Source organism: Botrytis cinerea, chromosome 7 (genome assembly GCF_000143535.2).
Source record: "Botrytis cinerea B05.10 chromosome 7, complete sequence".
Classification (NCBI taxonomy): domain Eukaryota; kingdom Fungi; phylum Ascomycota; class Leotiomycetes; order Helotiales; family Sclerotiniaceae; genus Botrytis; species Botrytis cinerea.
Genome location: NC_037316.1, coordinates 1,129,698 through 1,153,472, shown reverse-complemented (window position 1 = coordinate 1,153,472; position 23,775 = coordinate 1,129,698). Strand labels below are relative to the sequence as shown.

Sequence of the window (23,775 nt, the reverse complement as noted above, 5' to 3'; positions counted from 1 at the left end):
AATCAGCTGTAATCAGCTGTAACCGTGCGTACCCGATTTTCTAGTGTGGCGCTTCGATTATGACGTGCCCCGTCCGTCGTCCGTCGTCCGTCGTCCGTCGCATCCTGACTCTGTCGTCCAATGTGCAGTTCCAGTGTGCAGTGTCCAATGACTCCAATGTGCAGTTCCAGCATCCAATGTGATGGCGACCTGCCTGCTGTCTCCCTGGCGATCCAGCATCTACAGAGTGCTCTAGAGTGCTCTGCCGGCGAGAGGACCTGCTCCCGTACCTCCTCCCTACTGCCCAGGTGCTGTACACGCCGGTAACCTTGATATCCAGACACATCCCAGGCCAAAGACCACAAAGAACAGGATTGCTCGCGTGCTTCCTTTCGCGCTAAACCGCATTTGCTCTCGCTAGAACCAAAAATAAATCCATATCAAGCTCTCCCTCTCCAAGTTGTTTGGCGTGTGCAAGTGCGACCATAATTGACTCCACTTTCTTCCCATTTCTCAACCCACTACTGCAGCTTTTCGTAGGCCAGAAAGAAAAGGACAAAAGAATCGATCGAAGTTCTTCTTGCCAGCTTTCGTCATAATTGCAATTCAATTGATAAATTGTGAAAGACTACCACTACTTAGTAATTTGCTTTCTTTTAAACAAGAAGCCCTCTTGCCAAAGACAACTTCAAAGAATCCACCACCACCACCATCACAACAACAACACAACCGCCTTTCCATCACAAGCTTATCATCACAAGCTTCCTCGACTGTTTCCCTTCTTCCACACACAACCATCAATTTCCATACATACTATGTCAGATTTTCCTTCCAACGCCAGCACAACTTCCACAGAAGGGACTGCCAGCACAATGGAGAACGCAAAGAATGCAGCCTATGACAGTAAGGTAAGCTATATCTATCAACCAAACCACCAAAGTCTTTATCGCTAATTCTGAAATAGTTCACAACTTCGCACAATAATATCAATACAGAAAATCAACTAATCAATCAATTTAGATGCATCTGCAGCTGCCAACGCTGTTGGAAATCACCCTATCACTCAAAGTGTCGTGAACGGTACGATAATTTCCCATCACATGTGTTTACAACCCATAATACTGACATTTTCTCCACAGGCCCAATGGCAGATAATGTACGAGACCAACATCAAAAGACTCAGGTCGAATTTTCCAACCTCGCAAACTCTCGCACCACTCCTACCACTCAAACAGCTACCGGCCAACAACTCACACATTACCATTCCTTCTTCTACAATTTGTTGTCATGGGAGAATCCTCGTGCGTCTGGAATTGCATACCTTTCTACCGTTGCATTCATCTTCGCTGCCAGATATCTTGACATTCTCCGATATTCATTCAAGATTACATACATGACTTTGTTTGTGACGGTTCTTGCAGAAGGTCTCGGAAAGCTAGCTTTCTCGCATGGACTCACTTCTCAATTTAGACCTAAGAAGTATTACACGGTTTCTAAAGAAACTCTTGATAGCTTACTCGGTGACGTCCATGAGCTTATCAACTTCTTCGTCATTGAGTCACAACGTGTTCTCTTTGCCGAGAACGTATTTGTTTCTCTCACTGTAAGAGATCCTCAAATTCCTTGCTGTAAAATACAGAATACTGACTCAGATAGGCCTTGATTGGATCTTTCATTTCCTACTACTTGATCAAACTTATCCCATTCTGGGGTCTCTCTCTCATCGCTACTTCCGTTCTCTTCATCTCCCCACTTGTTTACAAGACCAACAAGGAGCTTATTGACAACACTCTTGCTCAAATCTCAAGCATTGTCAACCAACAAACCGAACAAGTCAAGCAACTTGCCAGCCAACACGCTTCGCATGTTGCCGAGACCACGAAGCAATACGCTGGAGAGTATGCTCACAAGGCACAAGAAATGATCGGAAGTGCTCGAAGCCGCTCTGGATCTCCAGAGGCTAGCAGAGTTGCCTCCCCAACCGCCAAGGCCAACGGTATCAAGGAGGAGGATTTCCCAACAGCACCAAAGGAAGAGTTCAAATCCGGAATTGCTGCTGAGGAGGAGCCACTCATTGCTGCATAAATCTAGCAGAAATGCAACACATCGTGGAAAGGGGACTCCTTACAACTCTCATAAGAGAGGTCAATACATCTTCGGCTGAGGGGTCCAAATACAAAAGCAAAAATTTATATCATGATATTAGCTGAGAGAACATGAGGAGTCAGCGAGAATCACGCAGGTTGATATACATACGACGATTACCATATTACGAAATCCGGTGAAGGAAATACAGGGACTAGCACGAATGCACGGCAAACTTTGTTGTCTGTGAAGCTTTTTCTCTTTTTTTTTATTTAGTTGTGCGACTTCTTTAGTTCTGTCGGTCGCTGCCTTTTGGTTGGTTCCAAGTGGGTATCTTCTAATGGATGGATGGGATGGAGTGGAATGGGTTGGTAGGAATGACTATACGGTTATTGATGATATTTTATAGGGAGCGTTTGCGTTGTTTACGGACATAGGGAGGGCATTATAGTTCTTTTTCTGAAATTAAAATGAAAGTTTTTAAAAATCTTTACTTTATATGTTTGACGTGATGAATCTTTGTGAAGTGATTTCAAGGTCTAGGGTGCATATTGGTTCTACTAGACAGGTAGTTAAGTAGGTAGGTAGGTATGTTGCACACTATATTGGAATCTTTCGCTTGGGCGGGATATTTTGGAGGAGGATGTCTAGTTGTGTGTGCCTCCCTAGGTGAGATTAGTGATTTTATTAGAATGACGTCATTATGGCTGTTGAGGGGTAATACTAGGTAGCCCCCGTGTCGTGCATTGGGGAATTGGGATTGAGGTTGAAGTTGATGTTGGTGCCGACGCCGGTGCTGATACTGGTGGTACTGATGATGGTGCTGATCTGCAGTAGAGATGATATATATAGTGTCTGTACACGGATATCTGACCTGGTAGCTAGCTAGCTACTTATTATGATAAATGAGTGTATGGTATGTATATCATAACAGGTTGGGAGAAAAAGGTTCAGGAGATTGGTGCAATGAACTCGAGATTCTAGTATTAAGTCGTGATTCGGAATGGGAATGTTGCTCATTGGAAATTATAACTATGTAATGTGGGTAGGATTACTATGCACATGACTCTTTAGAGAGTTTTCCTGTGTTGAGATTGGATCTCTTGGTCGTGTTTCTGAGTGAGTCTACGGGGCTTTCGGGGCGGTAAATCTGGGGTCTTGGTGGTTGAGGGAAGAAGAGAGGAGAGGAGAGAAGAGGGTTGGGTTGAAAAGGGGCTAGGAGATTAGTGAACATTGGCTGTTTTCTGAGCACGAGTGCAAGTTTACTTCTGGGATAGAAATTTGTAAAGCCCCATGAAGTTTCAAGGGGTGTTGGTCACCAAGAGTATTAAAATATCTCGAGAAATATACAAGATATTCGCGATCAGAACGAAGAGACGCACTGGAGTCGCTGCAGGCAATCATGCTTAGGAAATGCTAAATGGGAATGCAAATACGGTTCTGCCACACTTCGAGCTATGTAGGATGAGTGAGTGTTTCGGAGAGTCTGGAGAGTGTAGCGGAGGGATTCATGGAGTGTTTGGGTACGTAGTAAATACTGATTGGATTTGTGACGGGTGAGAGTGAGAGAGCCATGCTCATGCCAGACTCGGGCAACTCGCGACGAGAGATTTGTCATAGTTGAGAAAAGCCACTTTCTTCCTCCCACGGCGCAGAGCGGAGCAACCAGAATAATAGCAAAATGTATAAGAGGAGGAAGGCCGTAAACTCCAGCTGAATGTGTAGTCCACTCAACACCATCTAGTTCAACTAACCCGATGTGTTTGGAGCAAATTGCTTCAACTTCTGTTTGAAGCAACCCAAGTTATTATCGCAAATGTACCAGTAAATAAATACAAAAGTACTTCACTCAAAACCCCCATATGAATCATTGAAGAAACACTAGATCCGAAAGTCAATTTTACAACCACTCGGTAAAACTGTCCATGATGAATCCAGCTCGAAAAGCAATCAAAAAGGGGCTATCTATTCACCCCCAACCAATTTGTTCGAGACTGAGATTTAGAAATTCAATCATTTAACATCGTAACAGTTTGCACGTATAAGTTTAACTCCTGAACAACATGTCCCATACTTTCAACCAATATAGAGTTGAAACCCCCCAAATTGTAAAATGCATTTCCAGCAAAATGACATTCGTAAACCCGCATCCATATCATATCATATCATATCTTCTCGTAACGTTCGGCTCTCAAGCTACAGTGCACTAAACGCACCCACCCACCCCACAGCCACATCTCGACCACCGTAATATCCGGACCTCCCATAACCTCACCTCATCTCACAACCATCGCCCTCCCTTTCAAAAGCTGCAAGCCAAACACACAATGGTTCTCTCCTTCGTCCTGATACAAAACCGCCAGTACGTAATTCCCACTCCCTCCCCTCTCCCAATCCACCCCTCATCTCTAACCACGCATTCCCCTGCACACAGAGGTAAAACCCGACTCGCGAAATGGTACGCTCCCTACAACGATGAAGAGAAGATCAAGCTCAAGGGCGAAGTACATTGTCCTCCCCCTATTCTCGCAACTTCCAATCTAACAACCCACCAGGTGCATCGACTCGTAGCCCCGCGCGATCAAAAATACCAATCGAATTTCGTCGAGTTTCGCAATAATAAAATTGTCTATCGTCGCTATGCGGGTCTCTTCTTCTGCGCGTGCGTCGATGCGAATGATAATGAGTTGGCGTATCTAGAGGCGATACATTTTTTTGTCGAGGTGCTGGATAGCTTTTTCGGGAATGTGTGTGAATTGGATTTGGTGTTTAATTTTTATAAGGTATGTTTCCCCTCTGAGGGAATCAGGGATTGGTAATTTCAGATTAGAGAGTGCGAGGAGGAGATGAAAAGGGAATGGAATGGTGCTGATTTTTCGGGATGATAGGTGTACGCCATATTAGATGAAGTATTTTTGGCTGGAGAAATTGAGGAGACGAGTAAACAAGTTGTTTTGACGAGGTTGGAGCATCTGGATAAATTGGAATGATTGTGGAAACATAAGAGGCTGGTCTACTAAAATTGGTCAACAGTAATGGCAGTAAGCAGCTCGTAGCAGTCGATACCAAAGGGAAAGTTAGGAGTTTAGGAGTTTAACTGCAGGCATAAAACTGGCGCAAGGCGAATTTACAGTCAAAACCTAGATTTGTCACGCGAGCGGCACCATTATTGAGGTACTCTGATTCATATGTTTCTCTCCTTGCACAAATAGCAAGCTAAAATGCTCTTCTCTTGTCACCTATCACTCAGTGTACCATACCTCCCAACCTTCAACTCTCATACAACAGCAACTTCAAAAAGCTACTTTAGAAGCAAAATAATTGTCAAAGTCTGTGTAATAAAAACAACCCAGATTTTGCGAAGTAGCTGCTTACATCATTTTCGATATCCGCTGTTTCGCCAATTTAAAGATCCCCTTCAGATCGAAACTGCTATAGTCATAACGATTAGTCACCCGCTGCATCCGTCAAGCTGTTACCATCATTAGCATGTCCCTGGTCTCCAGAAGTTTGCTCTTGTATTTCAATATCGGAGTCTGGGGAGGTTGAGGTGTTTTTGTCAAGACCGAAGTAAGGAATCTTACTTGAAACTCGGCCAGGTGAATGATCGAGTGTATGATCCGAGGCCGTCCATGAAACAGAAGACAATGGAGAAGAGCTTTGCGGTGATCTAATTATTGTTACCTCACACTCCTATTTAGACAACAGGTATGTAACTTACGATGTTGAAATATGCAATTGTCCCCTGCGACGTTGGTCATCTTCATCCCACAGCTTTATCGCTGTATGGCGTTCTCTTCTCAGGTTTACAATTTGACCTTCTGTTCGATTTGCAATCAGGCTTTTAACAAAATCGGAATAGATTTTCTCTGGAGTCTCTAAACGAACCGGTGGCGAGTCACACCCTGCTTCCATATCATCCACAGGAGTTCGGATGTCGTCTTCGCTAGAAGTATCCATAGGTGAAACCTCTTGTGGGCGCATGTTCAAATCAGACTGTGGGCTTTGCATAGAATCTTGCGTTGAATTTGTCGAGTTTCTGGCAGGAAGGTTTTGGCTTAATTCAAATTCTGCACTGTAGGGATCCGTTTCCTTGAAAATTCCCCTTGCATCTGCGTTGTGTCTTTCAACATCCAAATGTAGGGATCTTGTGTCATCAACACAATGCATCAGCTCTTCTCTATCATCACATTCAACCTTTTGTCTGATGGTACGTTGACGCTCCTTGAAACCAATATCACTCATTTCCATGGAGCGGGCACGCTTGCGATTCGCTGCCATGATGGTAGAGGCCACATTGGAGATCGACACACCAGTCACTTCTGCCACGACTTCCATCGTCATGCCGGTATCTTCTGCCATAGCCATGGAGGCTCTGTGTATGCGTTCCTCGATATCCGCAAGTTGTTCAAGCATGTTAAGAGCTGACAATTCTGGTTCTCGCTCGCTACCATGATCCAAAGCCATTGCTTGTTCTCGTTTAGAAGAACCTGACTTTTCAAACGTATCCAATTTTCTGACTCGCCAATGTCTCGAATCCCGCTCCGCGCCTTTTATTTTGGAATAGATTGATGTTGAAGTTCCCTCTCGTTTAGCCTTGTGGCCATCTCTCTTATCCAAAGTCCTTTTTTCGGTTCTGGCTTTCATCCTAGCAACCAGACGTTTTTGGGTGATGGAGTCTTCTCTGATGTTCTCTGGGCATAGCGAATACCAGTGCTTTCCGGATTTGTTGCAAATTGAGCATTTGTATGACTCCGGTGGCTTCATGTCAAAAGCAGGGTCCTGGAAATCTATCAGCAATCTTCCTCGTGGTATTTTTATCATGATTATCCACCATATTTGTTGGACATTGTTTGACCAAGTGGCCTATTCATTGTTAGTGGTCATTACTTGCTCCAGGAGGTGATGACGGTGATGGAGATAAAGACTTTCATCATCGGAGTGTATTTTGAAAAGGGTCCATACCATTCTTCCCGCATCGATTGCAGATGTAGCTCGATGGGACATACTCTGAACGAGCGCCTCCAAGATCTGATTTGCTTGAGGGCCTGTCCGATCGATACTCACCTCTATCAAAGCATCCTTTATCCGAAGGTTTATCTTCGTTTAAGCTATGTTTTTCATCAAACACTCTTTCAATCTCGCCAACGGAAGGAAGGTGCTTTTCCTCGATCCATCCTTTCGCGCCATTAATCGTGGAAGGACCATTGTCTTTCTTCCAGTCCACAACGTGTGCTATTACTATTTCCTTGTCAACTCCGCGGTGTTCCAATGATTCCACCCACTGCTTAATCGTGTTTGGCCAAGCTTTAAATAATTGTAATGGGCTTCTCCGATGGACTTCGAGCCATCGACAGTATATCTTCATGATGAAAGAAGCTGATAATTCATCGTTCACATTCTTGGCTAAGTTGCTCAAAGAGATGTTTAGCAGATCATCATTAGTTACTAAATTTGGGGCTCTAAAGAGAAGCTCTAATAAAGCTTCTTCCTCCCACGCACTCTGATGTCGACTTTCTTTTCCAGGAAACATCTTGAGGTGTATACATTGATAATAAAAAATGGTAAGAGTTGATCAAAGTTGAAGGTCTTTGGAAAAAAGGAAGTTGTTGTTTGTTATTTGATGCCGCACGGACCCAATGCACCTTCTCTCTTTGCACCTTCTCTCTTCGAGTCCATCTGCTTTGATTGGATGTTGTTTATATGTTCGAGGTTGCCTTGATTACCTTATCTTGTTCTTCCATAAACAAAAAGGTTGAGAAGACAACCACTTGCCAACCCTCTCCCAGTCACATATTATCTCGAATTTCAGCTCGGGGCTCTTATGGTTCATCTGGGGAATATCATACAGTGAATTGGACATATTATACCAAGAGTACAAAGAAGCAATCTACCTTATTCTATACATTATAAAGAAGCTTCAACAACAGGTCTCCTAGTTACAGCATTTGAAGCGTATTGCCATCTTCTTCTTCTCAGACAGACAGCTTTCTTCACACATAACATTCAGGATATCTCATCCGATACTGCATTACTACTGGTATCTTCTCTTTATTCCTCTCTGCAGGTAGAGAGAGGTATGAATTGCCATCTTATTTGCTAGCAATATCCACTGATGCACTTCTCATTGTAGATCGTTGATATTACACCCAACTTTACAGCTACCGACCAGAGACAACTACTTCATTTTCTGCAGCACACCAATCTTAGTTCTCATCTTGGTCTGTATAGGTGAAAATGAGCTCTTCTTCTTCTCAAGGAGTTATGCAACTTGATCAGTTTAGTGATCAACTCGCGGATCAACTTCAATTGGTTGCCATAGCTGCAATTGCAAACATGCCAGTGCCATCTATCTCCTCAAATTCTTCAGAGGATAATTTGTTGGAGACTTTTGGGTCCAATCTGTCAGAGGTAACCACTCCGAAGTTAAGCAATGCAAGAGTAATAATCGCCTAGGGCCTCCTCTTTTCTTAACTTTCCAACCCAATTCCTGGTTTAAACCCTCATTGCTGACTTGGATGTGCTCCAGGTTGTACAAGATCCACAAGTTGAGTTCATTACAGCCCAAAATAATACGGCACTGTCAACAATTTCTAGCACATTTCCAAATTTTCAGAATCTTTCTTTGGAGCTACGCACAATGATCTGGAAATTAAATTTACCCGGAGCCCGAATCATTGATGTCATTTACGACAAAGACCAGGACAAGTACTTCTCGTTCCATTCTAAACCACCTTCTCTATTGCACATAGTAAGCTTAATCCGTTTTCATATACTGTGTTTTGTTATTCGGAAAAGTCCTCGTCAAGATGCTCGATCCTAGTATTTCCGACAGTCCAGACTACAGCTTAATCTAGGATTCTGATTTTGAGATTTCGAATACATACTTGGCAATTTCACAAACTCATTATTTAAAATTGGTCCAATAATCAAATCTATTTCGATTCCTGAAATTAGTTCAATATTTAAAGGGATTTAAGATTTTGAACTTTTTGATCGTTGAACTGAAGTCCGGACTATTGAATACTCTGCTCATTCTCTATGATGCTATGATATTAATGTCGCTAACAATTCAACCCCTTAGAACAAAGAAGCCAGATCGTTTGCGCAGAAGGTTTACAATTTGAGCTTTCCAACACAATCCCACCCGGCGAATATCTACATCAGATATGACATTGATGTTATCTACTTCTCCAACTGGCTTACGGGCTATAAATATGAGGAGAACGGTTGGTTCGAACATGTCGATATTGGTCCGCTTGGTAAGATGGGACTAGGAAGACAGGATTTGAAGTCAATTACACGAGTAGCTGTCAACTCAATCTATTTTGATGTGCCCCAAAGATATTCGGCCAACAGTATGGAGTATTTCTGTCACTCTACATCAAATATACTCGCCAGATTCAGTTCCTTGAAGAGACTATACGTGGTCGTTGAAGATATCAACCCCTATCAGAAAGGGGATATTACATTTCACAATATTCCTGCCAATATCCGCCTTCACCCTTCAAATTTCTGTGCCTTCTGCGGGGCTCTCAAAATTGTCAGAGGTTTTACAGATATGAAGTGGGATCTGACTTGTACTTGGAAAGTCCCTTCCGTTTCAGTCGTGGGAGCGGCTCGTAATGGTAAACTATCACATATGGGCCAGTATCAACGTTGCGATTGTAACAATTCTCGAATACCAGGTGTGACTTATCAACATCCCCCCTGCGAGGAGTACCATCCAAAGCCAGCTAAGCCCGCTGGTCAAGTTGATGACGTCGATGCCGATGATTTTACATCTAAGTTTGACAAAGATGATTTGCCGGAAGAAGAATGGGGTCTTGCTGAAAATGAGCTGGGTGAATTGATCTCAGAAGAAGAGTCCTATCATACATTTGTTGTTGAGTATTGTGAGGGAGAGTATGGAGTTAATCATGAGAAGTGGCTTGGCATCGACTACATGTTGAGCCGGCCTTTCTTGTGAGTTTTTATCTACCCTAGAGTTCTTGGAAACACCAAGATATCTGAGGTTGGATATGAAAAGAAGGGGGCTATAGTACATTACCAACGTCTTCCTGGCGTATACCAAAATGTCACACGCCGACAATTTGGTGACCATTTCTTTTTTTTTTGTTTTCCCTTGTTCTCTTCGCTTTGTCTCCAGGAAATAGTATTGAGGGTTAGTTGATTACAGTATGAATGATAATCTGACAGGAGCGGATTCCACAAGTTATCCGATTCCAGATCAGATGTTAGGATGAATTATGATGTATCAAGGTTACCGTTGATATGTCGATGGGGTATCAGTTGAAAGAAGTAGTTTTCATATCTTCATTCGTCTTTTACAGTTATTCAAGGCCAACATAAAGATAAGAGTGTCTAAATCTGTACTTTAGCTTCGTTAGGATGACCTAATGAGATAATAGAAACGTTCTATACCAGATTTCTTTTACATCGGGTGCATTGAAATTGACCCGGCTCTGTTTTATATGCAGATATGCGGAGAGTATGGGGATAGACTGGCTATATTTCACACAACTTTGTAGCTTCTCTGCAATTCAAAGGCCAATAGAGAATGAAATCAGCAATTCAGATGCTAATCATCCCACGATCCCCGTGGTAGTCTTGAAGATCAGGAATCTGACAACGTCAAGTAGCCTTGGAAACCCAAGCTTCAATAACTTCCAATATCTCAGAAATCTCAAAGGGCTGTTTGCCCTTAACCAAAGATTTAGAGCCTCTAAGAGTGCATCATCTATCACCAAAATTGGCACTTTCACATGCAAGATCTGCCTTGAAGTCTGGACGGGATATAGCTACACTGTCTTATGCATTTGTGAACTTTACTTCAGTGTCACAGGATTGTCAGTTTGAAGAATCTGTGTGCCGCTAGATGTTCAAATTTCAAAACAATATATGGTATCTACATCGTTTCTGCATGTCTATCCTTCTATTTTATGCCAAGATATTATTAGCCTTCACTTCCTTCTTTTGCTCTGCCTCAGCACTTTCTACTTTCGCTCCCTCGCCTTTCCACACCTCTTCGATAACTCCACCAATTTGTCCCAAGAACCTCGTTACTTCATCTTCTGTCCCAACAGTGATTCTCACACAACCAAGGCAGCCGTGTTCCTTTCCTCTGAATCTAACCACAACTCCCCTGTTCTCCGCCAAGCTTTCATAAACTTTTCTTGCAACCTCGTTGTCTGGCTGCCCATTCTCATTCAAAATCTCCACAAGCAAGAAATTGCTCGCTACACCACCTCTGAATCTCCCTACACCCTTGACCTTTGGTAATTCAGATAGTAATCTTTGTCTTTGCTCCACAATCTTCTCTTTATGTGCGGTCATAACTGACAATCCGTCTTCCTTCAGGGCCTGAGAAGCAAGAGCCTCTGTAGGTGAACTAATGTTATATGGTGCCTTCAAGTTATTCAACAATGCTGCAACTTCAACACTAGCAAACGCAGCACCAAGTCTGATACCAGCTAAGCCAAATGCCTTACTCAGTGTCTGCAACACCACTAGATTTGGCCATTCGTTCACCCATTCTGCAAGCGATGACCCGTCCGGTGAGAAATCTATGTATGCTTCATCGACCACCACGATACCATTCCATGTCTTGTGCGATAATACTTGCTCAATCTGTTCTTTTGGAATTAATGATCCAGTAGGGTTTCCAGGCGAACAAATGTAGATGAGCTTGATGGGTTTTGGTTGTGGTTTTGACAGTGTGTCAAGAATAGCTGGAACATCGAGACCAAACTCGGGAGCTGGTAGTAATGGTACTTTAACGAGTGCTACATCGTTGACTTGCGCAGATACACTGTACATGCCATAAGTTGGCGGGCAGACGAGAATTGAATCGATTGCGGGTGTGCAGAAGCAACGGAGAAGAGCATCAATTGCTTCATCGGAACCAACGCCGAGGAAGAGGTTGAGAGGGTGGAGGGGCAGATCGGTATGGTGGTGTGTGTTGCGCAATTTGCATAAGAGAGATTTGAGAGGGTGTTGATGAGGGTCGGGATAGCGGTTCAGCCCAAGGAAATTGAGGGATTGGTTCGAAGTGACGCTGTCTGGAAGAGATGGGCCGTAAGCGTTCTCATTGGCATCGAGAAGGATATTTGTTCCATCATCTTTATAATCACTGAATGAGAATATGAGTCAGTAAACAGACATCAAAGATGGGATTTTAGGACGCTTACTCTCGTGCGCAACGATATGGCTCCAATGCAAGAATATTAGGTCGAGCACATGTCTGCAAGTTGAATGGGGAATCTGTACGAGAAGGCATTGTAATATGTAGTTGTTGCTTAATTGTAAAGAGTCATGAATGTTGGAGGGGTTAGAAATATATTTTGAAGCCGAGCTCGGCAGCCTTCAATGCAAGGCTGACGGTCCACTTTTGATATCGATGACCAATTAACCCCACTTTTAAAACGTCCTCCCCTTTCTTCTCGTTTGTCTTGACAACTCAGAATATTATGAGAACCCCCACAAGCCAAAAGCATGTGTCTATCTTCTTGGGTAACAACGCCTGTATACTTATTTCATGTTTTCTTTAAGGCAATTCCATACCCAAGGATTTAGAATGAAACAACTCTCATCTTCTTCCTCGAGCTTCCCAGCACAATATTAATCTCCCAGAACTCCAGTGCAAAGCTCACTTCCGCTGATTCCTAGACTGGTAGTCTCCAGTAAAGTATTTGGGCGGCTGGTGTCAATTATTGATCCCGAAATGTCTTTATTTCACTCTATGCAATACAACAAGCTTCCTCTCAGTGACGAAGGAGAATTCCAACCCTTTTCTTTAGACCCGAAAAAACTTCTTGGATTTAGATAAAGTTTTGTTGAAGTTCTGAAGGAATGAGCAATGGATCATATCTATTCAACTAGATTGAGGAATAATGATTACTAAGTGGTGATTCTGTTAATATATTTTTTGCTTTGGGTAGCTTTAACTTTCAGTCTAAAGCACAAATTAATATTGGTGATGGTTAGTTATGCTAAGGGCATTCCCTTGATCTTGTCTTTTAATTTTAGTTGCAATTGCCTGTAAATCAATCCAATTGTCACCAGCAGTGATGGCTCTGTAAACTTGAGTACTCAATTGGGTTTTGTTTTATTGGTTATAGCTACGTAATACTAAAAGACTGTTATCGAATAAAACGCCAGGAATACATAGATGGATAGATTTGAAACGCCCATTTGCAAGTTTCATAAGAAAAGACTGTGGGTAAAGCAAAACTTGTAAGTTTGCTCTGCCGTGCATACCTCGTAATTTGAATAAGAAAAAAGAGTGAAATTTCTAGCTAATCTGCGGCCTCCATGCAGCTAATATCCTCTACCATTGTTGGCGCATTTGACAAGAACACTATAATTGTCAGCTGGATATAACTTCTTACTTGAAAGTACTTACTCCGGGCTAACAGCTGGCCAACGTGCAGCACAAGCCGAGCTTGCTCCATAACTGCAGCAGCTCGAGGACCCAGAGCCACCATTGACTCTTAATGCTTAAGTTAGCAACTATCATCATATGCGGATCACTTAGTGCTACTAAAGAAAAGCTTGAACAAGTAGCACCGAAACCTAAGGGGCAAATAGATAGAAAAGCTACTCACTGATAAATGTCTCCGACATGATACGTTCCGCGTACTTGGGTACAAAAACCGCAATACTTTCCAGCACTGGCTCCACTTTGGGATGTACAGCCGGTGGTGTAGGAGCAAGCGCGGGCTATGAGTGTATCGGGCCCATCACGAGGTGTAATGGCGCCTCCTTCTTTGAAGCCAGTCTCTGGAATTGCCTCTGAAATCGGCTCGGGTAGGGCAAGGAAAAGGGGCAGGAGAAGGAGGAGTGGTGTAAGCTTGAACTGCATGATGAAGCTTTATATTTGAGTAGTCACAAATAAGTCTGTAATATGTTATCAGATCGATGCTTACAAGACAGGATTTGTTATGGGAAAGGACGCTTATATAGGCATTAAGCCTTTGTTCAGCGGCGCTAGACACTCCGAGGAGATAATCTTCTCGGAGCATTGTGACTAGTGTATCAAAGCCAAACTTTACAACATCTGCATATGATATGAAAAGATGTAGCGTACCTGTCAATGGCAAGTTCTGCCACGTCCTTGATGTTCTGTAGTTGAGCCCGCTGATCAAAGTTGCGGAACTATGAGCACAAAGAATCAGGTCTATCACCTGCATGCAGATCCTTTTTTCTTCTCTTGGGGCTTTTAAATTTTTGAGGCCCCGCTCTCTCCCTTTTCGATGCCAGAAACAAAGTCTTCAGCCGTCTTGGCTTCTTGATGTTGTAATGCAAGATTCACACGAGATTCCTGACACTAGAAAGGCTGACGCTCTCACACTTGATAACACGGTTCTTTTAATTACAAGCTTCCTCTTAGAACTAGAGAATTAATATCTGCTTCATCCACAATGAATATCGAGGACGTAATTGTCAAGTATGAAATTTTCTGCGATTCTCTGCTATGAGAGTTTGCGAGTCAAAAGTGCCCATGTTAGCTCAAATTTCCAAGATCTAAGGTTGATCACTTCTCACATGTTCTCGAAATAATCCAGCTGATTCAAGCCCAACACTATATATGTATATATGCTTGGTGGCAGCGACGGATAGACAACTGAGGTTGAAAATTGTATGAGATTGACGCCGAAGCTGCAACTGAAAGGTGTAAGATCTGTCCTGGCTTAGCCCGATTGGGCATAAGAGGCTGCAGGTACGTATCTTTTCTAGGCAGCAACATATAGTTTTTGTGTAACATTTTGCAGACCTTGAAATGGAAATGGGCAAATTATATAAGCCTTCTTGCTGCTGGCTGGAAATTATTCCAGCCTCAAAAGGCGGGATTGTTCGTATTCAAGGACTGTCAAGCGGGCTGTGAAAGCCAGCCGTACAATGACGACACACAATCAATAACGACACTTTGTCAGAAAGAAAGTTGTTCTCTTTCTTGGCTCTGCAGTTTGAACGTTCAATCTGATAAGTGCGGGGCAGAGGAGGTTGTATATCGTAGTATGCAAGGGCGGATTATCACTGCGGCTAGAGAGGGAGGGACTCAGTTTGTCAAGGGAAGATACACAAATGACACGAAAAGTTATGATGGACGATCTGTGGCGACAAACGATTTAAATAAGGACTGTGTATCTGCCAAAGATATATGCCATCCATACTGGATATATGTTACAGAGACTTTCAATATGTTGTGGCTGAAATCACATGGGCAGGGTTTTTCACTCGACGGGCACAACTCGAATCTTATGGATCGCTTATACAACAAGAAAGTAGTGTTCAATCTAATGAAGCGGGGTTGGAAACTGGGATTTTCATGGAATCATCTAGCATTCATTCCAATTGATCTTCTTCTCGAAAGGAGACATCCAATAACTCGGCAAGCGATTTCGAAGCATTACATCACTCTTCTGATAACGAAGAGCTATAAGGATAAGTAATTCGATTAGGAAGGCTGCGGATCTTTACCGTTCATTTTGGACCACTGATCTGATTCTGCTTTACGTACGCAATTGATTATTCTCTCGAAACTATATGCATCTGATTGTATCCTTGGGTACTATAGCGAATTGCCCCAATGGAAACGCTTCCAGACAAGTAACTAGACTTGAAATGATATGTATTCCTTCTATGTCCTTGCAGTGTGCTATAGAAGGACAAATTTCTCCTAGTCAAGTTCTCGGAATGAAAGAATCCATTCTTCAGTTATACAATCTTGTCGTACACAAGTAAGTGGGTACGTGGTCTTGGCTCTGTCGAGATCCTTCCGTTCACTTTCTTAGATTTTCTGTACGATCAATTGTGAGAGAGGTATCAAGATAAATACGATTTGGGAATGAAAAACAATAACAAGAAGTCCAGGTATCAGAGAACGAAATTGCGGGAGAGCTTATTGAAGAAGAAGATGTTCCGAAAGAAGACATAGACAAGGAGGTGCGAATATTGCTAACTAAACCCGAGAAATTGATGAACGCTGGTGCAAATTGATGTATAGAAGAATCTGTTTTGAGAGAGATTTAGGGTTTTATTTCATACATGACGTATATCAGAACCGTTTGGTTATTCAATTTCACTAGCCACTGCAAGAAGGCATGTCATGCCGAACTTGTATTCTGTTTAGCATAATCACAAATTGATTTACCAATATATTTTTCGACAACCACGAAACTGACAGATACGACCATAGACTGAAGAGAATTGGGCATCCCGTCCGCTCTGCCATACACAAGCTTCAGATCGGTGGATTAGTAGTTGGGTGGGTGACCACCAGCGAATCCCCACTGTTGTATGTTTTTTTTTGGATTTTTTCCCATCTCATTCGTGATCCAAAAAAGCATTTGAGAGATAATGTTTTGCCACATCTCCATATACGGGCTGAGTGAGATGAGTGCATTGGCTTACTGGTGAACTTGCTCTCGGAGCTCTGTATCAACTAATTCTGCCTTTGCGTTACGATAAATAACTAAGAGGATTGCTCTATCTTCGGAGTCAGGACGCCCCCTCTCATGTCGAATCAATGCCAATCTAAGCAGAAAGTATCGTGTGCTGCTTGCGGGGGACCTGCATTCTTCCAATTTGGTTGGATAGGAACTTTCTGCCAAAAGGTTTATGCAAATTCGAAGAGACAGTCCACATCACCTAGTGCGGTGAAGTCGTGTCATTAATATTTATAGTCGACATGCGTGGCCGTACGCCAATGCAGCTTGGCAGGGATAATCATGAGCGGCTGTGACACCAACGAACCGAGTGGGGAAATATGCATGACCGATGGACACACGTCTACCAACCGAGATCCTCAAATCAATCTGGGGCTACATTTGCAGAAGTCTACCTGGTTTTGTTTCAAATGATATGCAAGGCAACGAGAGAACATGCTTGCTGGAAAATCAACAATAAGGGTAGGAGTTCATACTTGACAACACTACTTACGCTAAGATTTAGCGAGTATCCAGCTTATAACCTTGTACGCTCTGAATAGCTCGGAGAGTTTGGGCTTTTGTCTGCCGTAGTTCGATGGCCTTCCTGGTTGGTTGCCAATTGTGACGATCAAAACGGCTATTGGGCCAAGTATTCCGTGTAGGTCAAAATGCTATCAGTAACAATCGGGCTGGGGAGTAGATACCTTGAAATACACCGATATATGAAGTCTTTCTTCCCCCGATGTTTTCACCAGTTTGCCATCGTTGTCATTCTCCTTTCTATTTTCAATAATCACTTTATATTTCTTTTTCTCAATTTCTAATTTAGCCGCATTCATCATGAGGATGAAGACGATAGAACTTCAGATATCAGCCGCTACGGCTCCAATCCCTCGCAGGGCGAGAGATGTAAAAGTAGACAGAAACGGTATTACATGTTACGATGAAGAGATCACTAGAATCGTTGACTACACATACGACTATGAGATTACATCTCCTCTAGCATGGACCCGTGCAACTTCAGCTTTACTTGATGCTATCGGAGCTGGTCTCGAAAGCATTGCCACAAGTTCTGAATTATCTCAATTGGTTGGGCCTAGCTTCCCTTCTCCGGATACCATTCCAAATGGATTCAAGCTACCCGGAACGAATTATCAGCTTGATATAGCGAAGGGTGCTTTTGATATGGGAGCTATGATTAGATATCTCAATCATAATGATGCCTTCTTAGGCGCTGAGTGGACGCATCCCTCTGGTATGATTATCAACACCCCTTTCCTCATCATCCAAATGAATCATTGACAATATCTCATTCAGACAATCTCGGAGCTATCTTGTCAACAGCCGATGTTCTCTCACGCGTAGCCACTTCCAAAGATGATCAAGATTCCATCCTCACCATGCGTCATGTCCTCATCGCCCTAATCAAGGCGTACGAAATCCAGGGCTGTTTCCAAGGCAAGAATGCCTTCAACAGAGCTGGTCTAGATGACGTCATCCTTGTCAAAGTAGCTTCTACAGCTGTCGTGTCCTGGCTCATGGGTCTGCCAAAAGAGCAAGCCAAAGCCGCTGTTTCTCACGCCTGGGTTGATGGTAGCCCTCTCCGTGCATATCGACAAGCACCCAATGTTGGCCCAAGAAAGAATTGGGCGGCAGGTGATGCCTGTATGCGGGCTGTACAGTTGACACTTATGGCGAAGACCGGACAAGCAGGTGTGAAAACTGCTTTGAGCGCCCCGCGATCCGGGTTTTACGATGTTCTCTTCAGAGGCAACACATTTGATCTCCCTCGACCATTTGGTACCTCCGTTGTTGAAAACGTATTTTTCAAAATCTATAAGACTGAAAGCCACGGCATGACTGCACTCGAGGCCGCCCTGTTAATCTGCGAAGAATTGAAAGAGAAAGAAGCGTCCGCGAGCGATATCAAAAGCATCCAAGTTCGCACCCAAGAAGCAGCGATGGTAATTATGAATAGGCAGGGAGCGCTTCAAACACCCTCAGATCGTGATCATAGTCTTGGATATATGATTGCCATTACTCTTCTCAAGAATTCTTTGCCCGAGGCTGAAGATTACCAGAACACCAGTCCCTGGTCGAAAGATCCTCGTGTGGAAGAGCTGAGAGATAAAATCACCATCAAGGAAGATCCGGAATTCACAAAAGATTACCACAATCAAGATCTTCGCAGTCTAGCCAACGCAATCAAGGTTACCCTAAACGACGATACCGAATTAGAAGAGGTAGTCATCCACTTCCCTCAAGGTCATGCGAGAAGGAAAGAAAGTTTGGAGTTGATCGAGAAAAAAGCGAGGAAGAACTTCGGATTGAAACTGAGTGAGGAGAGAATCGATACGATTCTAGAAAAAACCAAAAGCATGGAGTTTTTTGGTATGTCTGTTTGCGAATTTATGGATTTGTTTGTACCAAACAAGGAATGAGAAATTTCTGGAGGGGATTTGCTTAATAGTCATGTTCGGTTAATGCATCGGTTCCTTGGGATGGCGAGATGGCAATTGTATTTGGTTTCCGGGTTTGGATAGATAGTATTTGCAGGTCCTGCTGGCTATCTAAGTAGAATAATATATTTTCTCTCTCATAGTTTGTTTGAGTGCAAGGTGTGCAGTCAAGTTTGTGAGGAGTGAATTTAGTAATGTATGCCTATGTGTGGCCAGACCATCGTGTGTCGGTAGTCGAACATGGATAGTTACGCACCATCGCGAATCCTCTTTACATTGGTGCTCTCCACGTAGACAATATAAATTTAACCACATACGAAGATGGATTCCCAGGTATACATTCAAATATTTGAATAATTTGGGACTTTGAAAACATTTGGCTGTCATGAATTATGAAGTTTTTTGTGCAACTTATTTCAAGACTTATGGGTTCTGTCATATTTTTCAACAGGGAAACAGAATTTGGGACAATGGCCATATCATTCATATTGAGTTCCAAAAAATCACAACATGCAAAACAGACTCCGCGAGCGCAGAAGTTTCTGTATACGAACCTGCGTGTGTTCTTCGTATATGCCATGTCTATTTCATTCTCCCAGGACCCCATTACTCTCATATATGACGAACTTTGCGGTTTCGATAGAGAATAGTGAGAAATTTACCAAGGCAAGTGCACATGGAGTTCACCAATTTGCCTCAGATATATTGAGGCAAATCGATGACGAGCTAAACCTTGATGAGTTCAAGGGACTTGTCACATGAATGTCGAAATCCCTGCCCCAATGGGTCGCAACCTATTGTCCATTTATCGGGTAAATCACTGGGTTGCGGAGTGGGAGGATGCTTCTCGAAATGCTGAAGGATTTCTGAAATACTAGAATTCTCTTCCATGGACATGATCTGTTTATGCCTCTCTTTATTTCTGCATCATATATATTATGAGATAATGCAGACAAAAATATTGCTCACTTTGCCTGTTGGAACTTCCGGTCTATTGATAGGTCTCCTTCACCAAATCTGGCGAAGAGTCTCGATATATGACCCAACAGCTGGCCATACCCAGCGAGAAAACTTCTCTTCTCCGTGCTTGCCATTGAATTAAAATAGATTTCGATCCTTCCGGTAAATCACTTGTTCCCTGATACATGTCGTCGTAACAAAGCTACATCTAGGTTCGAAGCTTCCGCAATCTTGAGACCTATTTTTGGACCTGAATTGGGCAGCAATAATTTTCATATATCTTGATGATCATACTGGCCACCGCCTTAACGCCACATGACTCAAGATCATAGTATCATGAATATATGGAATTATAATTCAGGTGCTTTAAAATACAAACAATGTCCATGTAGTGACTGCCATTGTCTATATTAGCTTGCATAATCACCTCACAGCATTCATGAAGCAACCAGCACCACTACTCAATTCCTTTTCTTATCGATCTTAATTCAAATCTCGCGAAACTTAAAACAGAAAGCCATTATCATAACAAAATGCCTTCCGGAGAAAGGAGGCCGCGTCTTGATGGCTGGGGTGAGCTCACTTGGTACTATGTTCTCTGAATAATTGTTAATCGTCGGACTTAGGGAGGTTCAAAGTAACGTTTATTACGTTTGCATTATATGCTTTAGGGTTCCCCATCTTGTTGTTTCATAGTAGGTACTCTACACTCGCCACCAGAAGCATTCTGATGTTATTTTTCTAGTTCTGCTACTTATCGGCTGTGCAACCAACTCACCCGGTATGGACAACATCTACGTTGCTTCACTCTCCGACGGTGTTAGATTCTCCTACACCTGTAAGCCATCCACTCGTTCCCCTAATCTCTACGACTACTGACAATCCCCAGCCCTCTGCGCCCCCACCACCACCGGCCGCACCTGTGCGCCCTCTGTCGGAAAATCTCCCCTCATCCTCACTACCCTCTACAACTTCACAACTCCAGCCGCCACTCTCAAATACGTAATCGATGTACAAACAAGAATATCCTTCGTCGTCCCCGCCATGTCCGCTCTCCTCTTCCTCTCTGCCCTCCTCACCCTTTTTTCCGCCCGTGGAATCATACAAAGAAACGGAACCAACCCTCCCTCCCACGTCTTTACCATCACACTCCTCTTCTGGTCTTCCGCTGCCGTAGCTTTCGCCGCGGCTTATTCGCTCACCTCATCCGGCGCAGCATTGGCCGTGCATTTCCCATCTTCCCTTTCTTCCTCCTCAAATTCAAGCAGCGAAAATACAGAGATGAACATCGAGCCCGGAAAAGTAATGTTAGCGCTCCAATGGATAACGTGGATTTTCAGCACCGTAGCCGCGATGATGAGCGGGAGTATTACGAAAACATTCTTGAATGGAGCGTCGTCGAGGAGGAGGAGGAATAGTAGAAGTGGGAGTCCGTATGCGAGGCGGCCAAGTATGAGGAGGGCAAATGGATCTTCAGTTCCTCCATATAGTAGAGATCATGTTCCGAGATCAGGAAGTCCGGTTTCGCCTATTTGAGGAGGACGGTAGTAGCGGGTGAGATTCTTAGGTTTGATTTTTAGCATGGGACGGGATGGGATAGGGTGATGGAGTATTGTTGATTAATGTTTTTTTACGGTATGGATGTTGTTTTGCGCGACTTTTTCTTTGTAACTATAAAAGCGTTTCGTTGGTATTATTTCGTGGATCATGAAAGATTAGATATTCAGCAACAATAAATGAATATTAACTAGCTGCAGCAGTATGGATTGGTTTAGTTTCGTGCTACTATACAATTAAAAGAGAACGACAATAAATATATAAGACCTTGAAGAGATAGCAACCATTCCACCGTCCTCACTCGTTCTTGGATTTGTTTTTCGTCACCTACTTCCCAGTTCTTTTCTTTATCCTCCCACCCTTTGGCTTCAAAGAATCAAACTGTCCCCTTCCTTTGCCCCTCCCCCTCTGTCTCGCCTTCCCCCTATCGTTCTTACCACCCGGGCCATCCGTCACCCTATCACTCAATCTCTTCCTCCCCGGAACCCAATAATCATTCTCCGTAACCTTCAGTACCGCATTCGGTTCTCTTCCCTGTGCCAGATCAATCTTCTCCCGAATCTGTTTAATCCCCGTCTCCGGATCCTGCGTAAAATTCAAATAGGCCAACATTCCCAATGTCTGATCCAAATGATCCACTTCCCCATCCACGAATTGCGTCGCCCCAATAGCATCAACCTGCGTCCATTTCTCCACGACAGATTTACAGTTTTGGGGAAGTGTAATGCGCATGGGATTACGGTACCAGCGAGGAAAATAAATAAATCCGAGCATAATTCTATTTTGATCTGACAGATTGGGCATGCCGGCATGCCAAAGACGGAGATCGCGGATGGCGATGGAACCCTTAGGAATAGTCGGTTGGAATGGAGGAGAATGTTCTGCGCGACGATTGAAAGCTGATGCTTTTACCCAGCCACGACCATGGCTCTCATGATTTCCCAAATTCCACTCGTGGTGAGAGCCGGGCCAGATTTCGGTAGAACCGTTTGTGGGTGATACTTCATGGAGGTACATGAAAAGTTCGATGCAGGTGGGAAATTTGTGGTGTTCGTGGTAAGAATCTACATGCACGGCTTGACGAGATGTTGGATCTGCAGTTGGAAGGTTGATATTGCTTCCTGTGTATGCTAATTGTGGTTTCCCAATTACAGCCTCCATTACTGCTGCAGCATGTTTGTTGGCCCATATATCTTCCACGAGCCACTCTTTGGATAGAGGGGGACATGTGGAGAAATTGGTTTTCTCGTTGCCATGATTGAAAGCTACTTTCGGATCTTCCAATCTGCTGGCACCATCGGCATTTATCTTCTCGTAAAATTTATCGACAATATCATGAGGAATGGCATTCTCAAATATGACCAGTCCATTTGAATGAAATTCTTCTACTCCAGCTTGTACGTTTTCCAACGTGGTAATTCCAGATTTGAGTTCTTCGTCGGATAAAACGACATGTTTGCATTGAGCTCTTTTTGGTGGCATATCGAAGTCTTTGGGATGTTTTGAGCGATTGCAAAGTGGGACGAAGTATGTATAAATGAAACAACAACAAATCAATGATGTTTACTCACCCTATCGCGGAATTTTATATATTTCCTCGAGACTTGAGTATCAAACAAGGAAGCCTCAAACTTCAAAGGACATGCATAGCAGCGAGAAATAATGGTCCTCACGCCTCGCCATTTTATTCAAAGGCTGAAGCAAGATCATAACAACAAAGAAACCAGGATTTCTGAGCCTGTAGAATCTCCGATTTCGAATCAGGCCAGAAAGGAGACAAAGACGCTGGAGAATTATTGATTCCAAGCACTTGCCAATTTCTTTTTGGGGGAAGGAAAGGGGGGAGAGATGAGACGGTACTCCTCAGTGTCTCGCGAGAGTCACATCAATCTTAACAGTAAAGAATTTGTAAAGAAGCCACCAATAAACACTGTCTTATGTCTTTCCACATGCGCATATGCACAGAGCTTGAGACTCTTTTGCTATCTTCGAGCCATTGAGAGATACATCTAGACTGCCTCAGCATGCACACACACATAACTTGGCGTCTCAGATCAAAGGAAAGATATCAATCCAGACTTATTAGAGAATGATAGTACCCTTAAATATCTCAAAATGTCCAACGTTGACCACAATCCAGTCTTTGCTTTGTGTACGAATTTTTTCATTTCCATTGCACTAGTTCTACGCCTTGAGTAAAAACAAAGCCGAAATTCATCTGTCCGCTGCAAAATAGTTGAATAAGATAATTATAAAAAATGAGAACATTTGATCAATTTGCATAAGCACATAAATTCTATTAG

General features: G+C 43.2%; 9 protein-coding genes across 10 annotated transcripts; 5 read left to right on the top strand and 4 right to left on the bottom strand.

Moving 5' to 3' along the window:
• The first annotated feature begins 445 nt into the window (after positions 1 to 445).
• On the top strand, positions 446 to 2,571 carry BCIN_07g03170 (hypothetical protein). Its single transcript, XM_001558550.2, has 4 exons — positions 446 to 882; positions 1,000 to 1,059; positions 1,119 to 1,582; positions 1,636 to 2,571. The coding sequence occupies exons 1-4, from the start codon at positions 795 to 797 to the stop codon at positions 2,062 to 2,064; spliced, it is 1,041 nt and encodes a 346-aa protein (XP_001558600.1). The 5' UTR covers positions 446 to 794; the 3' UTR covers positions 2,065 to 2,571.
• Positions 2,572 to 4,120: 1,549 nt separating this feature from the next.
• Bcaps2 lies at positions 4,121 to 5,402 on the top strand. The gene is made up of 4 exons (XM_001558551.2): positions 4,121 to 4,426; positions 4,499 to 4,568; positions 4,620 to 4,847; positions 4,953 to 5,402. Exons 1-4 carry the CDS (start codon positions 4,392 to 4,394, stop codon positions 5,052 to 5,054), a joined length of 435 nt encoding a protein of 144 aa, XP_001558601.1. The 5' UTR covers positions 4,121 to 4,391; the 3' UTR covers positions 5,055 to 5,402.
• A 55-nt stretch (positions 5,403 to 5,457) lies between these two features.
• Positions 5,458 to 7,744, bottom strand: BCIN_07g03150 (hypothetical protein). 2 transcript variants are annotated; one of them, XM_024693971.1, is made up of 5 exons: positions 7,030 to 7,744; positions 6,899 to 6,930; positions 5,786 to 6,846; positions 5,649 to 5,734; positions 5,458 to 5,536 (listed from the first exon to the last, which is right to left on the bottom strand). In XM_024693971.1, exons 1-5 carry the CDS (start codon positions 7,595 to 7,597, stop codon positions 5,532 to 5,534), a joined length of 1,752 nt encoding a protein of 583 aa, XP_024549760.1. In that variant the 5' UTR covers positions 7,598 to 7,744; the 3' UTR covers positions 5,458 to 5,531. The 2 variants fall into 2 exon arrangements, with proteins under 2 accessions (XP_024549760.1, XP_024549759.1); XM_024693970.1 differs by having other exon boundaries at positions 5,458 to 5,734.
• A 193-nt stretch (positions 7,745 to 7,937) lies between these two features.
• Positions 7,938 to 10,490, top strand: BCIN_07g03140 (hypothetical protein). Its single transcript, XM_024693969.1, has 4 exons — positions 7,938 to 8,141; positions 8,198 to 8,475; positions 8,594 to 8,815; positions 9,149 to 10,490. The coding sequence occupies exons 2-4, from the start codon at positions 8,302 to 8,304 to the stop codon at positions 10,031 to 10,033; spliced, it is 1,281 nt and encodes a 426-aa protein (XP_024549758.1). The 5' UTR covers positions 7,938 to 8,141; positions 8,198 to 8,301; the 3' UTR covers positions 10,034 to 10,490.
• A 376-nt stretch (positions 10,491 to 10,866) lies between these two features.
• Bchis5 lies at positions 10,867 to 12,415 on the bottom strand. The gene is made up of 2 exons (XM_024693968.1): positions 12,255 to 12,415; positions 10,867 to 12,196 (listed from the first exon to the last, which is right to left on the bottom strand). The coding sequence occupies exons 1-2, from the start codon at positions 12,341 to 12,343 to the stop codon at positions 11,005 to 11,007; spliced, it is 1,281 nt and encodes a 426-aa protein (XP_024549757.1). The 5' UTR covers positions 12,344 to 12,415; the 3' UTR covers positions 10,867 to 11,004.
• A 725-nt stretch (positions 12,416 to 13,140) lies between these two features.
• Positions 13,141 to 14,556, bottom strand: BCIN_07g03120 (hypothetical protein). Its single transcript, XM_024693967.1, has 4 exons — positions 14,153 to 14,556; positions 13,671 to 13,962; positions 13,469 to 13,555; positions 13,141 to 13,423 (listed from the first exon to the last, which is right to left on the bottom strand). The coding sequence occupies exons 2-4, from the start codon at positions 13,925 to 13,927 to the stop codon at positions 13,384 to 13,386; spliced, it is 384 nt and encodes a 127-aa protein (XP_024549756.1). The 5' UTR covers positions 13,928 to 13,962; positions 14,153 to 14,556; the 3' UTR covers positions 13,141 to 13,383.
• A 2,503-nt stretch (positions 14,557 to 17,059) lies between these two features.
• On the top strand, positions 17,060 to 19,095 carry BCIN_07g03110 (hypothetical protein). Its single transcript, XM_001558557.2, has 2 exons — positions 17,060 to 17,751; positions 17,814 to 19,095. The coding sequence occupies exons 1-2, from the start codon at positions 17,337 to 17,339 to the stop codon at positions 18,935 to 18,937; spliced, it is 1,539 nt and encodes a 512-aa protein (XP_001558607.1). The 5' UTR covers positions 17,060 to 17,336; the 3' UTR covers positions 18,938 to 19,095.
• Positions 19,096 to 19,846: 751 nt separating this feature from the next.
• On the top strand, positions 19,847 to 21,451 carry BCIN_07g03100 (hypothetical protein; the record flags this gene model as incomplete). Its single annotated transcript, XM_024693966.1, has 4 exons — positions 19,847 to 20,488; positions 20,542 to 20,610; positions 20,661 to 20,753; positions 20,805 to 21,451. The coding sequence occupies exons 1-4, from the start codon at positions 20,449 to 20,451 to the stop codon at positions 21,449 to 21,451; spliced, it is 849 nt and encodes a 282-aa protein (XP_024549755.1). The 5' UTR covers positions 19,847 to 20,448.
• A 165-nt stretch (positions 21,452 to 21,616) lies between these two features.
• BCIN_07g03090 (hypothetical protein) lies at positions 21,617 to 23,696 on the bottom strand. The gene is made up of 2 exons (XM_024693965.1): positions 23,572 to 23,696; positions 21,617 to 23,481 (listed from the first exon to the last, which is right to left on the bottom strand). The coding sequence occupies exon 2, from the start codon at positions 22,952 to 22,954 to the stop codon at positions 21,800 to 21,802; it is 1,155 nt and encodes a 384-aa protein (XP_024549754.1). The 5' UTR covers positions 22,955 to 23,481; positions 23,572 to 23,696; the 3' UTR covers positions 21,617 to 21,799.
• Positions 23,697 to 23,775: the final 79 nt, after the last annotated feature.

Excerpts from the sequence above, each read along its gene's own strand:
- BCIN_07g03120 (XM_024693967.1), bottom strand. The coding sequence starts at position 13,927 with ATGCAGTTCAAGCTTACACCACTCCTCCTTCTCCTGCCCCTTTTCCTT. Across the intron at positions 13,556-13,670 it reads CATGTCGGAGACATTTATCA|AGTCAATGGTGGCTCTGGGT; the intron begins GTGAGTAGCTTT and ends TTAAGCATTAAG. Across the intron at positions 13,424-13,468 it reads TGGCCAGCTGTTAGCCCGGA|TGTTCTTGTCAAATGCGCCA; the intron begins GTAAGTACTTTC and ends TGACAATTATAG.
- Bchis5 (XM_024693968.1), bottom strand. The coding sequence starts at position 12,343 with ATGCCTTCTCGTACAGATTCCCCATTCAACTTGCAGACATGTGCTCGA. Across the intron at positions 12,197-12,254 it reads CCATATCGTTGCGCACGAGA|TGATTATAAAGATGATGGAA; the intron begins GTAAGCGTCCTA and ends ATTCTCATTCAG.
- BCIN_07g03150 (XM_024693970.1), bottom strand. The coding sequence starts at position 7,597 with ATGTTTCCTGGAAAAGAAAGTCGACATCAGAGTGCGTGGGAGGAAGAA. Across the intron at positions 6,931-7,029 it reads CAATCGATGCGGGAAGAATG|GCCACTTGGTCAAACAATGT; the intron begins GTATGGACCCTT and ends AACAATGAATAG. Across the intron at positions 5,735-5,785 it reads CAATTGCATATTTCAACATC|ATCACCGCAAAGCTCTTCTC; the intron begins GTAAGTTACATA and ends AACAATAATTAG.
- BCIN_07g03140 (XM_024693969.1), top strand. The coding sequence starts at position 8,302 with ATGAGCTCTTCTTCTTCTCAAGGAGTTATGCAACTTGATCAGTTTAGT. Across the intron at positions 8,476-8,593 it reads TTGGGTCCAATCTGTCAGAG|GTTGTACAAGATCCACAAGT; the intron begins GTAACCACTCCG and ends GATGTGCTCCAG. Across the intron at positions 8,816-9,148 it reads CACCTTCTCTATTGCACATA|AACAAAGAAGCCAGATCGTT; the intron begins GTAAGCTTAATC and ends TCAACCCCTTAG.
- BCIN_07g03170 (XM_001558550.2), top strand. The coding sequence starts at position 795 with ATGTCAGATTTTCCTTCCAACGCCAGCACAACTTCCACAGAAGGGACT. Across the intron at positions 883-999 it reads AAAGAATGCAGCCTATGACA|ATGCATCTGCAGCTGCCAAC; the intron begins GTAAGGTAAGCT and ends CAATCAATTTAG. Across the intron at positions 1,583-1,635 it reads ACGTATTTGTTTCTCTCACT|GCCTTGATTGGATCTTTCAT; the intron begins GTAAGAGATCCT and ends TGACTCAGATAG.
- BCIN_07g03090 (XM_024693965.1), bottom strand. The coding sequence starts at position 22,954 with ATGCCACCAAAAAGAGCTCAATGCAAACATGTCGTTTTATCCGACGAA.
- Bcaps2 (XM_001558551.2), top strand. The coding sequence starts at position 4,392 with ATGGTTCTCTCCTTCGTCCTGATACAAAACCGCCA. Across the intron at positions 4,427-4,498 it reads GTCCTGATACAAAACCGCCA|AGGTAAAACCCGACTCGCGA; the intron begins GTACGTAATTCC and ends CCCTGCACACAG. Across the intron at positions 4,848-4,952 it reads TGGTGTTTAATTTTTATAAG|GTGTACGCCATATTAGATGA; the intron begins GTATGTTTCCCC and ends TCGGGATGATAG.
- BCIN_07g03110 (XM_001558557.2), top strand. The coding sequence starts at position 17,337 with ATGAGGATGAAGACGATAGAACTTCAGATATCAGCCGCTACGGCTCCA. Across the intron at positions 17,752-17,813 it reads TGAGTGGACGCATCCCTCTG|ACAATCTCGGAGCTATCTTG; the intron begins GTATGATTATCA and ends TATCTCATTCAG.